The 12,026-nt window shown below is 45.9% G+C and overlaps 1 protein-coding gene across 3 annotated transcripts; it reads right to left on the reverse strand.

Moving 5' to 3' along the window:
* Positions 1-232: 232 nt before the first annotated feature.
* ilf3a (interleukin enhancer binding factor 3a) lies at positions 233-11,701 on the reverse strand. Of its 3 annotated transcripts, none has more exons than XM_027028153.2 (19): positions 11,625-11,701; positions 10,822-10,978; positions 9,556-9,673; positions 8,611-8,801; positions 7,748-7,913; positions 7,329-7,476; positions 6,260-6,351; positions 5,794-5,889; positions 5,533-5,644; positions 5,036-5,133; positions 4,491-4,593; positions 4,293-4,385; positions 2,985-3,175; positions 2,660-2,797; positions 2,356-2,481; positions 1,951-2,094; positions 1,634-1,742; positions 1,120-1,443; positions 233-1,003 (listed from the first exon to the last, which is right to left on the reverse strand). In XM_027028153.2, the coding sequence occupies exons 2-19, from the start codon at positions 10,932-10,934 to the stop codon at positions 879-881; spliced, it is 2,487 nt and encodes an 828-aa protein (XP_026883954.1). In that variant the 5' UTR covers positions 10,935-10,978; positions 11,625-11,701; the 3' UTR covers positions 233-878. The 3 variants fall into 3 exon arrangements, with proteins under 3 accessions (XP_026883954.1, XP_026883953.1, XP_035386387.1); XM_027028152.2 differs by having other exon boundaries at positions 2,356-2,493; XM_035530494.1 differs by lacking the exon at positions 11,625-11,701 and adding an exon at positions 11,119-11,605 and having other exon boundaries at positions 2,356-2,493.
* Positions 11,702-12,026: the final 325 nt, after the last annotated feature.

Below are 12,026 nucleotides of genomic sequence, written 5' to 3' on the forward strand. Positions count from 1 at the left end.
ACTGAGGTCTGTGCTCACGCCCCAGTGGCCTCGGGGCCATGACCCATCCCTGTACTGAGGTCTGTGCTCTGCTGCTGAAGGGGCCAGGTGCTCTCATTAGATTTCTGGGAATTACTTTATACCTTCTATAGATACATACAGAAATAGGATTTCAATGGCTGTCTGGATGCTTTCTTGTCTACTTTAGTGAGCGACAGTTACTCCTTCAGGGTTGAATTAGCAAAAATGGCACTTTGCTTTAAAAATAGAAAACATTTTATTTATATGGTGAGTGACATGACAACTTCAGCCACAGGTCAGTGTTCATTTACTATGCTCTCTATTACTAGCACAGTTTCAGGGCTACAGCCATGGAACTAAAGAATGGAAAAAAAAAACAAAAACAAAAAAACAACACACTCAAAGGAAATAATCCACTTTACAACAGGATCCACAAACTCCCCATGGGTCAACAGGTCAGCAGCTACTTAGACAAGAAATGTTTTTCGGTTCACATTCATTATACTGGCCATCCAGGGAGAAGAAAATGAGAAGGTTGGTCAAAATATTCCTATTTGAAAAAGAGAAGTCCTGAGAGACTTCCTGTCTGGAAAGAAGAGTTTCCAGGGTCACAATGAATCATTTGGATTAAAATAAGAGTCTTATAAAGGCCATGCTAATGGAACTCTGACTGTAATGAAAAGAACACAGGAGACATAAGTGAAGACAACCTAACCCTAAAGATCAGTGTGAAGGGGTAGCTCATAACTGAGCACGTGCTCACTCTGAAAGAGACATCAGTCCTTGGTACTGGGGAAGTTCCAGATGGCACCAGAGAAAGATGTGGAGGCAGGAATCTCCCTGGGCCAGAGCTGTCAGACAAGGCATGTGCTCAGAGTCTATCTGTAACCAAAGCTTACGTTGCTGGTTCCGCTACTATAGCCCCCAAGGTTGGGGTAGGCACTCTGGTGGTACCCATAATTCTGTGGGGTTGGTGGACCAAATGTTGACTGGCTACCATATGCTGTAGAAAGAAGACAAGAACAAAGAGACACAGAAGCTGTGAGAACTGAGGCTCCATTAACCATCATTGGTTCAATCTGGCAAGTGTTTCTGTGTTAGGAGTTCTCACTGTCTCACCTCCGTAACTGTAGTCCTGCCCTCCTATTGTCTGGTTCGGGTAGCCATACCCGTAGTCTGGCCCTACCAGTGGGGAGTTCTGTGTTTGGGTCTGGTTCTGATTCTGGCCACTCTTCTTGAACTGCGAGTAAGCTTGGCTGTACTGGTTGTAGTAGCCAGTAGCTGGTGGAGGCACAGCTTGGTATGTGGCTTTGTTTGTGTCTGCAGAGGCTGACTGACCCTCTGGGGATTCTATAGTTTTAGGCTGGCTGGAGTAGTATGTGGAACTGCCCACACTTGTAGCACTGCTCACAGTTGGAGGGCTCTCTGGCACATCAGCTGCACCTACAGATGGGCACGCACGCACACACACACCATTTTCTTTTTACTATTTTTACTGTCACAGCTGGGGCTGAAACTCAGAAAATGTATCATTATTGAAAACATAACGTTTACAAGGGAGACATGCGTAGTGCACTGCTGTTTAACATGAGATGCCACCAACACTATCAAGTAGTTCTAACGCACAACTTGCCTGTATAAGAGGAACAAACACTGTTGAATCCTCGGCCCCTCCCACGGGTCCTGCCCCGCCCCCTGCTGGATATAGAGTTGAATGGCACACCACCCATAGTTCCGAAGCCCTGTAAACAGAAGCAGACACACGCGCATCCTTCAGTAAACACTACCTGAATGCACACACTCCAAACAGCAGCTTTCCTACACTCTAGCTCTGAGCCAATCACACAGCAGTGCTCCAGCCCTGAGCCAATCACACTGTGAGATGTGCTTTTCAGTGCTTCGTATCTGAACCAGATGCAGTAGTGTGCGGCGTGTAGTGCTAGGAATTACTGTCAGAGGAAATCTCTTCTTCTTCACGCTGTCGGAGCTGGAGTCATAGGGGAAGAGCTTCTCCAGGGCGGCCAGTGCCGCATTGGCCTTTGCTAGTTTCTTATTGGAGCCAGAACCCTGGAATTTCTGCCCATCCACCTCCACCTGAGAGAAAACCCAAGACACACACACGTATGAAGGTTTAGATGCTAGCTGAACTAAATTTCTCTAATCCTTAAACTAAATCCAAACAAAACCGTAGGAAATTCCAAAAATACCAAGTCTGAAATTAAAAGGCATCACTGCCAGTAAGCCATTTTTACTTTATTCAGTGATGCCACTCTCAGAGGAAGCAGACAGTGGCCCTGGATACAGTGAACAAAAGGTCTGAGAGGCTGGGACCACCAGCTCGAGTGAAACTCGCACCTCTATGGTGAAGGTCTTGTCATTGAATCGCCCTTTAACAGATACGACCTCATACTTCAGACTACGCCTCTTCTCATTGAGCTCCATGACTGGGTTCTTCCCATGTTTGGTAAGGATGGGGCCTCCCTGCAGAGTGGCCTTGACAAACACACACACACGCACACGCACACACACACACACACACACACACACACACACACACACACACAGAGTAATTGCACTCAGAATGCGGAGTGGGAACTGAGTTTGTGTACATGCATGTGTGTATGAGTATGTGCATGTGTGAGGATATAAGAACGTGTACCTCTGAACTGTCCTCTCCTGTCGTAGTTGCTCCGTCACTCCCACTACTGCTGGTTGCCATGGCAGTGCCCTCCTGACTCTGGCTCTGACTGGCCGTTTTGCTCTCTGAACCTGTGGCCACGCCCAGAGCCTGTAGGGCCTACGTACGACCAACACATACCCTCAGCACATGTTAACTGTTACCAACCAACTCGCACCACGGAGATGCAGAAGTGTTTCAAAGGTTTACCTGCTGGAATGTTGCGCAACTCTCATGGTTAAGAGTGTCGTTAACTGAATTTTGCCCAGATTGTGTGCGTAGATATTATGTAGGGTCATTTGCTCACCTTCTGGGCCACAAAGAGTTTGGCACTGCGCTTGGAGGGACCCGATGCCTCGTATGTGGTCCCATCCACCTCTATGGCCATGGTGAAATGGGGCGTGTGGTCGGGGCCCGTCTGAGACACCAGCCGGTAGAGGAGACCAGGACGGAGCTGGTGCAGCTTCATTAGAGCATTAGCAGGCTCGGTACGACCCTCTACAGCAGAAACACCACCAACACAGCCAACTTAGCCACAACCAACACACACAAAAACATCTCACCATAGAATTATCCACCACCAACCACTCTACTAACATACAATACATAGCTTTGTACACTTAGCTACAATCAACACACAATACACAGAATACAAAAAAACCCCTCAAAACTAAACAACTAACACCTATAAACAGGGTGACCATGCGTTCTTTTTCTGGACGTGTCCTCTTTTGGGGCTCTAAAAAATGTGTCAGGCCCGAGTCCATCAGAACTACCAGTGTTTAGTGAAGTAGAGGTGTACTGAATGTTTAACTGATTTTCATTTTTTATTTCATGGAGAAAATTTTTTTTTAATATTATATATATAAAATGTATTTATTTTGTAAGGAACAGATGAATGGAGAGTACTAAGATTATCTGGCAATTGTTATTTGTCTGGTAGTGTTAAGTAAGTTTAATAAATAAAAGTCGTTATGTAAACATGTATGTACATGTGTGCTTCCTGAAAACCACAATATGGTCACCCTACCTATAAATGTCTTGCCATAAGAAAGAGACAGAATGGATGATCACTGGACACCAAACCACAGGTCCATACAGCATTCTGCCAAGATGTCTTCACGTTTCTTTTCACCCCTAAAAGGATTTTGGGCTGGGGCTGAATTAGCTAATCAGAAAACTAATCAAATCTCGTGTGTGTGTCTGCAGCTCATCCAGCAGGTTCAACTGTTAAGGTTGCATGTTTTTAGAGCAAGGGACTTTGTAGAAAGGGTTAGAGTATGGGACTGAGGAAAGGGGGAGGAGTCCTTTTTTGAGGGAGTATTAATTTCCAAGAACTTTAAAACTAAAATTGTAAATTTCAGTAGCTATAAAAAAAAATAAAAAATTAAAAAACAAAAATTAAAAAAAGCATCTTGCAGAGAGGTTTACTAAACAAGGCACAGCAATTCTGCATTCAGTTCTGTTGAGAGTAAATACAGCATCGTGAATGTGGAGGAGACTCACACATCCCCTAGGTAAATGCAACTTTGGACCCCTGACCCCAAATGTGATGTTGACCCTAACTGTCATGTTAACCCCAGAGCGGGAGGAAGCTGGAACAGGGGATCCCTGCCTTTCCGTGGGAACTTGGCCTTTCTTTTGCTGGCATCTCCCTCTGCGTGGGCCTCCAGGGTCCTCTTCGGAGTATAAGGAGATGGGATTTGAGCTGTAGCAGGAGAAAGCAGACAAAGCCTTATTCAAACGGAAAGTTAGACTACTGACAAGAATGAAACACAGAGAGGGCGCCATAGACGGAGGTGTGGAGGCTTACGGGGGTACTGAAGGTCACTGTACATGCGGGCAGCTCGGGGCGACAGGCGATCCATTCCCAGCACTTTGTGCATCTGTCCAAACGCCGCCAGCCTCAAGGCAAACTGACAGATAGATAGCAAGCCACAATCTGCATAGTTTCACCAGTTTAGAACAATCAGCTTTTTGCTATACTGGGGCAGACCTCCTTCTGTAGCTGGATTGACGATTAATACCGCTCTGTACCTTTCATACTCCACACTGTAGCATTCATTGCAAAACCTGTGTATTTATTTTTTTTTTTTTTGTAAATACCATCATATTCACACTGGAGTAACACTTGAGTATGGCTATACTCTTACCGCACATTACTGGAGAACCTCTGCTGCTTGTTGAGATTTACCACTTTACTAAACATCTTTAGCACTGCCATCCTTTAATCAGTCAGCCTGTCAGCAGCAGTGGGTAAGTAGCTCCTCTCCCTGACCTACCGGTTTACACCATGCATCACGAATCATCAAAAAGACAATCTCCATACCTGTGCGACAAACCATGTAAACACTGTACCTGTGCACTCTGGGTAATGTCCTCCCTTTGCTGCTGGGTAAGATGGCAGCTAGCGTCCACAGTCTCCCGCTCACACGGGTCTACAATACCAGGACCATCTACACACAGACACAGACACAGACACAGACACACAGACAGACAGACAGACACACAGACAGACAGACAGACAGACACACAGACAGACAGACAGACACACAGACAGACAGACAGACACACAGACAGACAGACACACACACACACACACACACACACACACAGAAGCATCAGAGGAGCATCCCCACTGTGATATAAGGGAAAGATCCAGTCAGTAGAGCTCTGTGCTGATCTATAGGGACTCCCAGTAAATGAATAAATAATGTAATGAAAAAAATAAAACACACACACAACATAAGCCCTCCAATGCTATTTGGGTATAAATATTTAATTTGTGCTATATGAGCCTTTGGTTAGAGCTAAATTCAATGGAGCCACCCACCCCTGCATGAATCAGCACCCACCCTCCAGCAGAATTCCTGATGCAAGACATTCCAGAACTCTCCGCAGGGCTTCTCCTGCTCCCATTGGTCGGTCACTGGTTGCTATGGCTCTCTCACACAGCAGCTCCAGAACCTGTGGGCCGACAGCAGAACAAGGGCGAAAGTCTATCCAATGCTTCAAGATAGCATAAAAACCAAGATTACTTCAGTCTGGTTGCAGATTATCCACAGAGTGTAGGTTGCTGCTAGCATAATGTACTGGTAGGTGTGGAGCACACTCACCCATCCCTTCAGAGGACTCCAGGCAGGCACACGTGAGCACAGGTCTCTCAGGATCCGGATGACGATCACGCACGACTGCAGACCATTAGCTTTAGCCTGTTGCCAGACAAACATCGATCCCACTAAAACACCACCACACTGCACTTCAACTCAATCTCTTCCAGAAACTTCGAAACAACTGTGCCACTGACAAGACTACAGTAATGGCTTCTGACCAACACGAAGTCAATACACTGATGCCCACCAGGGAAAGATACATAACAGCGGTATTCGAGGTAAACGTTCACAATCGACACGCATTTCAATTAAAGTATTTGTGAACGTTTCAACATTCAAATACTCGCAGACCCTAAGGAGACATTTTGCACCAATCAGGTTAGGGTATGTATCTTGCCCAGGTTCCCACAGAAACGGCAGGAAGGCTCAGCTTAAGCTAGAGGTCGACAGATAAAAACGAGGTGCAAACCTGGAACCACTTGGTGTGGCGGAGAGACGCCAGAGACGCCAGGCATTTGAGCCTGTCCAGGGCCTCCGCGGGCGCGCTGCCCCCGAGCGCTTCTACCAGCGAGTGGGATAAGAAGACAAGGCACAGTTTGACCAAGGGGCACTCTGTCCTCGGGCCAGGGGGTGGAGACAGCACACCCAAGGTGAGGTGGGGAAGAGGGGGTGGGGCCTGGGTGCCGAGGTGCACCCTCACCGAGCACTTCCTACACACACTGTTTAAAAAACAGCTCTTCAGCAGGAACATAAGTCCCTGTTTGCTCCCCCCCCCTTCTGTTGTTTTGGAAAAGATCGACAAGGCTGAATTATTTTGGTGATAAGCTAAAGGCTATACTGTATAAGGCCATATATACAGCATGCATTACGGAGACCACACCCCATTTCCTCCCTCTGAGCTCAGCTGCTCCTCCCCCTGTCAGACCGAGAGCTTCCGGTTGGTCAAAAGTCCAGCGTCCCTAAAAACTGACAGACTAGAAATCTTGGCTGAGAGGGAGCACAATTTTGAAATGACAGGCAACAGCAGCAATAGGTGGATCAGTTCACATTTTCGCTAACAGGGTACGTGCTGCAGCAAAACTGGCCTGATCTAACTGCAAGTTCAACACCAGGCCAATGAAAGGCCACAGGGAAGAACGCATTCACTACAGCTGTACAGCAAACCAGCTGGGTAGACACTCAACGCTTACTATAAAGAGTTAAAAGTTAAACATTCATTTTAATTTAACTGAAGGCTTCACTTTAAATTAACGACTACCATTAGGAAGAAAAAAAAACAAAAAACTAAATAAACAGAACAAATTGACTTCCAAGATTGAAAGGCTTCCTTTTTGCTGCAAAACAAACCCTTCGTAGAGTATACGTACGTACGGCTCTTTCCACTTTTATATTCAATACTGAAACGATGAACAACAGCGCAGAGTCATTAAAACAACCGAGTAAGACGCCCTTCCGCCAGCTTCGTAATGAAAACTGTCTGAGTGTGTGGGCTGTGCGCGTTCGAGCGGGGAACTGGGGACCACGCGGCAAGTGGGTACCTCCGTCAGCCTCTCTCTCTGTATGCTCGCGCACCACGGGAGAAGTCAGGTGCACCCGCAGGGTCAGGACGGGCTCCTTCACGCTCCACACCGTTATGGCCGCATCCGCCGCCAGTGCAGTCACCACATACTCGTCCTCTGCCTGCGTCTGCTTAAGCAACAGCAAGAGTTCAGGTCATGACCCTGCTGCACGTCCTGGTGACTGTGTGTGGGTGAGGTCCAAGCTTTGTTGCAGCATAATTCATCAATTGGCTCAATAACTGAACGGAATTGGTTGTGGATCTAATGAGTCAATAAATTAATGGTTTTATATAAATAAAACACTTACTGAGATGAGTGGTGTATTTGTGAACATCAGTAAGGTAGATGTGTGACAGTAGGGTGTGTGTGTGTGTGGGGGGGCTGCATATGTATATGACCTTTAGGACTTCACTGAGTTTGTCAGAGATGAGCTGCAGCAAGATGGAGGTGGGCATGTCACTACAGAGCAGCACCAACTCCAGGTCCAAGTCCTGTTTGAGTAGCAGACCCTTCGCCACGAGCCCCACCCTCAAAACACCTCGCAGTTTACCCAATGACTCTGCACTGTAAACACAAAAACAAACAAACCAAACATCAACACCAGCTACTTCCTCCAAACACTCCAGAGTTTAAGCACACAACAGAGCACTAGTACAAACCTAACCTTGATCCTGCTGTTCTACACTTCCATTGGTTATATATAATATATAATGGAGCATAGTACGGACTGTTTGTAAGATGGGCCAGCCAAGCAGGGTGTATTCTCTCAAGGTTCTTCCCTTTTTCTGCCCAGGGAGTTTCCCCTTACCACTGTCATTTTCATTAATAATCATTACATACATTTGTAAAGCTGCTTTGCGACATAAAAAAACAACTGTTTTTACTGTGGTGCATAGTCTGTCCATTGTTGGAAGTATGGTGGTGGTAGGTGACCGTGTTATCTTAATAAAAACTTATGATCACTCCTACAGTATGCTCTCAGATGTGAGGTCTGATGTTAATGTTGGAGAACTGATGTAATAAGCTTGTTTTATGTTTTATTCAAATGTAAATGTTTAAAAGTGCATCACTATCTTGCAATGCCACAGACCCACTACATACTCTGTACATATGGCATTTTGTGTCACAACAGCTGACACCTCAGTCTTGACCAATAGAAACATACTGCATACAATTAACTGTTTAAGTGGTAGAATTTGTTCAAACACTTTATTCGTAGCTGCAAACTTCTACCCGATTTTAAGTCCCTCTCACATCTTACCTTTCAGTGTCCCCATTGGCCGTTTCCTGTTCATTCATCCAATCGGCCACAGTCTTCAGGCCCTGTTCCACCTGCGACACCATGTTCTGCACGGCCTGCAGCTCCTCCGGCGTCGGATACACAGACGCGTGTTTGGCCTTCACATGCCGGTCCTCGCTGACAAATGTGCGCTGTGGGGGGAGTTTCACAGCCTGCCGAGGAAACGTGCCGCAGCTTTAATGCTCGTTCACCAGTGCCTTCACTCATCAGCACTTTGACTCATGCCCAGGTTTCTCACTCTCACACACACACACACACACACACACGTGCCTGCACTGTCACATGACAATACTGCACACGCACCTACAGTGCACACACAACCATCTTAAATTGATTCTATAAAATGATTGCGTGGTGTCTTCAGAGCACTTCAGAGCCCAGTGTAACCCAGCAATGGCACGTGCTGCATACACACAGTGCTCAGGCAAAGGCCAGTCAGAGTTCCACGAGACCCAGGACTGATATTTACAAATAAAGTGAGAGATCATGTCATCATGTCAGAGATGGGCCAGTCTAGAAAGTTCCACACCATTCAAATTCAGAAAACAAACAAACAAACAAGACTCCCTTTGTATTTACTTTGTATTGGACAATATATTAGGTTAAGCAGACTTTGGAAGCTTATACTGGTCTGTTCTTTTTAGATATTATCCAACACATTTCTCTTTTAACTGTACATTCCTGCCTCAAACCTCATATCCAGGATGCCTAAAGGAAAGGCATCTTCCCCAGCTACAGTTAGGCTCCAATGTTTTTTTCTTAAATTTCCAAATCATGTGTCAAAAACATGGTTGCTGACGGAGGAGACGGAGACTATTAGGATGTGTTAGGTGTTGAGGTGGCGAGTCCTCACCCCAGCGGGTAACCAGGGTATGAGACACTCGGGTGGAGGAACTATGAACTCACCGCTTCAGGATGGGCAAACTCCGCCTCCCTCTTCTTCCACTCGGCCAAGTATGCGTGGTAGTGACGCAGGTCTTCCTCGTAGCACAGGCAGTCATACCAGTATCGCAGTTCTTCATACCTGAGATGGAGCAGGGCTTCAGTGCATCATCCACACCAAAGACACAGCTATTACTTAGCAACATCACCCAACAGTCAGCAAACTCCAGGACCACCACAAGCAGGTGAAGGGAATGATGTTGGTAAGAAATCTGAAAAGGTTTGCTGTGGTTTGATGTATGACTAAACTTAGTCAACTCCTTAGTTTGACTGCAGAACATGAACTATATTTATTGCATTAAGAAGATATCAGCTTTATTTAAGAGGTTCTCAAATAAGTGTCAATATTCTTAACAGTATATTGAGTGATGCAGCATAGGTGTAGGAGGTTGGCCTACAAACAAGTTATTAAACACTTTATGTCATACTTTTGTGCGGTTTCAAACAGTTATAACAACCATCGGCGGACTACCAAGGATGATTTGAATAGAACTTTGGAAGCTCATGTAGACAACTAAACACCCAACGACTAAATAAGAATCATAGAAAATCAGTGGCCATAGGTGACCGAAGCAGACCCTCTGGTTTAGGCTTTGTGGGCTTATAGATTGCTGCTGAGCAATAATGTGTAACCTTTACCTTTGAAGAACTATGAATATCTATATCATGACTAAACCATTTATTCTAAAATATGCTTCAAAGCAAGCCTAAACAGTACAGAAAGGTACTGAAGTGACATGGTAATGATCAGTTTAATTCACAGTGACAGGAACTGGCGTGCGGTGCCGACAGGGCATGCGGTGCAGCCATGCACATCTGCGCTCAGAGAGGTCACAGCACAGGGGTCGTGCACCGTGAACATCATGGCCCATAGCAGTTCATGTACTTCAGAACCACCACTTTGATACCTGTCTCACTACAAAGTCAGTACATTAAACACAATAAGAGTTAGCATAAGAGACATGCTCACGACAAGAGCAGCAAGGCCACTCATATTTGGAAAGTCTTTCTCCTTTCTGAAGATGTACATTGCACTTGTGTAGAGGACATTCCACAGATCAGAATGGCTGATCCCGTACATGGAAACTGCAAGAATGGATCCAGGTTTTACAGCATGTGCTTAAAGCAGGAGACTCTCTGATAACTGTGTGTGTAGCAAAAAAAATGCAAGCGGGCTGTAACAGACCATTTTATTTGCTGGAGTAGGTTTGTTATTAGCGCTGCACAAACCTGTCGTAGTCGTGGGGATGTAGGCTGTGACCCTCCTGGATGAGGCTGTCCCAATAAAGCAGCTCCTCGTACGCCTGGTGTTCGTCCCAAACAGGGTGCGCCTCGCTCTGCATAGCTATGTCCCCACTCCCCTCAAAAGCTTCTCTTACTAACTTGCCTGAAAATACACCAGCAGTAGCCCTCACAAAATGCACGGTTAGACGCAGCAATCACGTTAGCAAGCTCGCTACAACCTTGGCTATTTAACCAGCAATACAAATATTAAACTTCATCGTGGTGCTGATTAATTAGACACACATTTAGCCAGCCAGCTCTTCAGTCCTTACGTCCCACACGTATTCCAGCACAACTGTTTTGTAAAGTCTCAACTTGGACAGGATGCCTCGGAGACTCCTCACTGCCATCCCTGGCTAACCTAACCTAGCTCACTCCTTCATGGCCATTTAGCTCGCCAGCTAGCGAGTCACTGTTTGTGTAAAGTGCAAGCAGCCAGATAGCTATACAACCGATTTCAGTGTAAACACACATCGTAAAGCTAATCTTCAAATCCCAAAGCAATCTGCCCGTTGCGAGTGGACTAGCTAGCTGGTTATCTTTACTGAGCAGGCTAGAGGAACCGGCTGGGACTCGGGCAGAGAGCGAGGGGACTAAGCTAGCTAACCTAGGCTAGCTAATGTGTGAACAATATAGTCGGTTGAGTCAGTCATATCCTCCCGTGAGAGCTAGTTTACATAGCTTTGTTTTATAACGCACTGTTTTCCTCATGATGTAATAAGCAAACAAAGACGTCCGTAAGAACTCACCACCCAGTAAGGAGGAATAATCTGTTTGAGGTAGTGCCGTTTTCTTCCGGCGGTTTCTGGGCCCTACAGGAACAGTCCACCGGAAATGTCAAACGCACCGCATGTCAGGGAGTTAAATGGCCAATAAAGCCGATAAAGCAAGTAAAGACTCGGCATTGGCATAGGAACAGTGCATATACATTTTTCGGAGGCATTTTGAAAATCCATTTTAAGACTGGAAATTTAGGTAGAAACTCACTAAACTCTTAAGATGCTGCAGAGCAGACTACACTATACACCCGAATCACCCCGTTACTTCTTTACTAGTTGATGAGTTATAAGACTCCACTCACATCACTGCGAGATACAGGTGACGACCTTAGCAAACTGGTCTTACATTTCAACTTTGCATCCAGAATCCGA

Source organism: Electrophorus electricus, chromosome 1, assembly GCF_013358815.1.
Source record: "Electrophorus electricus isolate fEleEle1 chromosome 1, fEleEle1.pri, whole genome shotgun sequence".
In the NCBI taxonomy this organism is placed as follows: domain Eukaryota; kingdom Metazoa; phylum Chordata; class Actinopteri; order Gymnotiformes; family Gymnotidae; genus Electrophorus; species Electrophorus electricus.

Bases quoted from the DNA above. Each gene is read 5' to 3' on its own strand.
- ilf3a (XM_027028152.2), bottom strand. From the start codon at position 10,934: ATGCAGAGCGAGGCGCACCCTGTTTGGGACGAACACCAGGCGTACGAG. The intron at 7,477-7,747 runs GTCATATACATA...TTGCTTAAGCAG, and splicing joins AACTCAGTGAAGTCCTAAAG to ACGCAGGCAGAGGACGAGTA. The intron at 4,386-4,490 runs GTAAGCCTCCAC...CTCCTGCTACAG, and splicing joins CAGTGACCTTCAGTACCCCC to CTCAAATCCCATCTCCTTAT.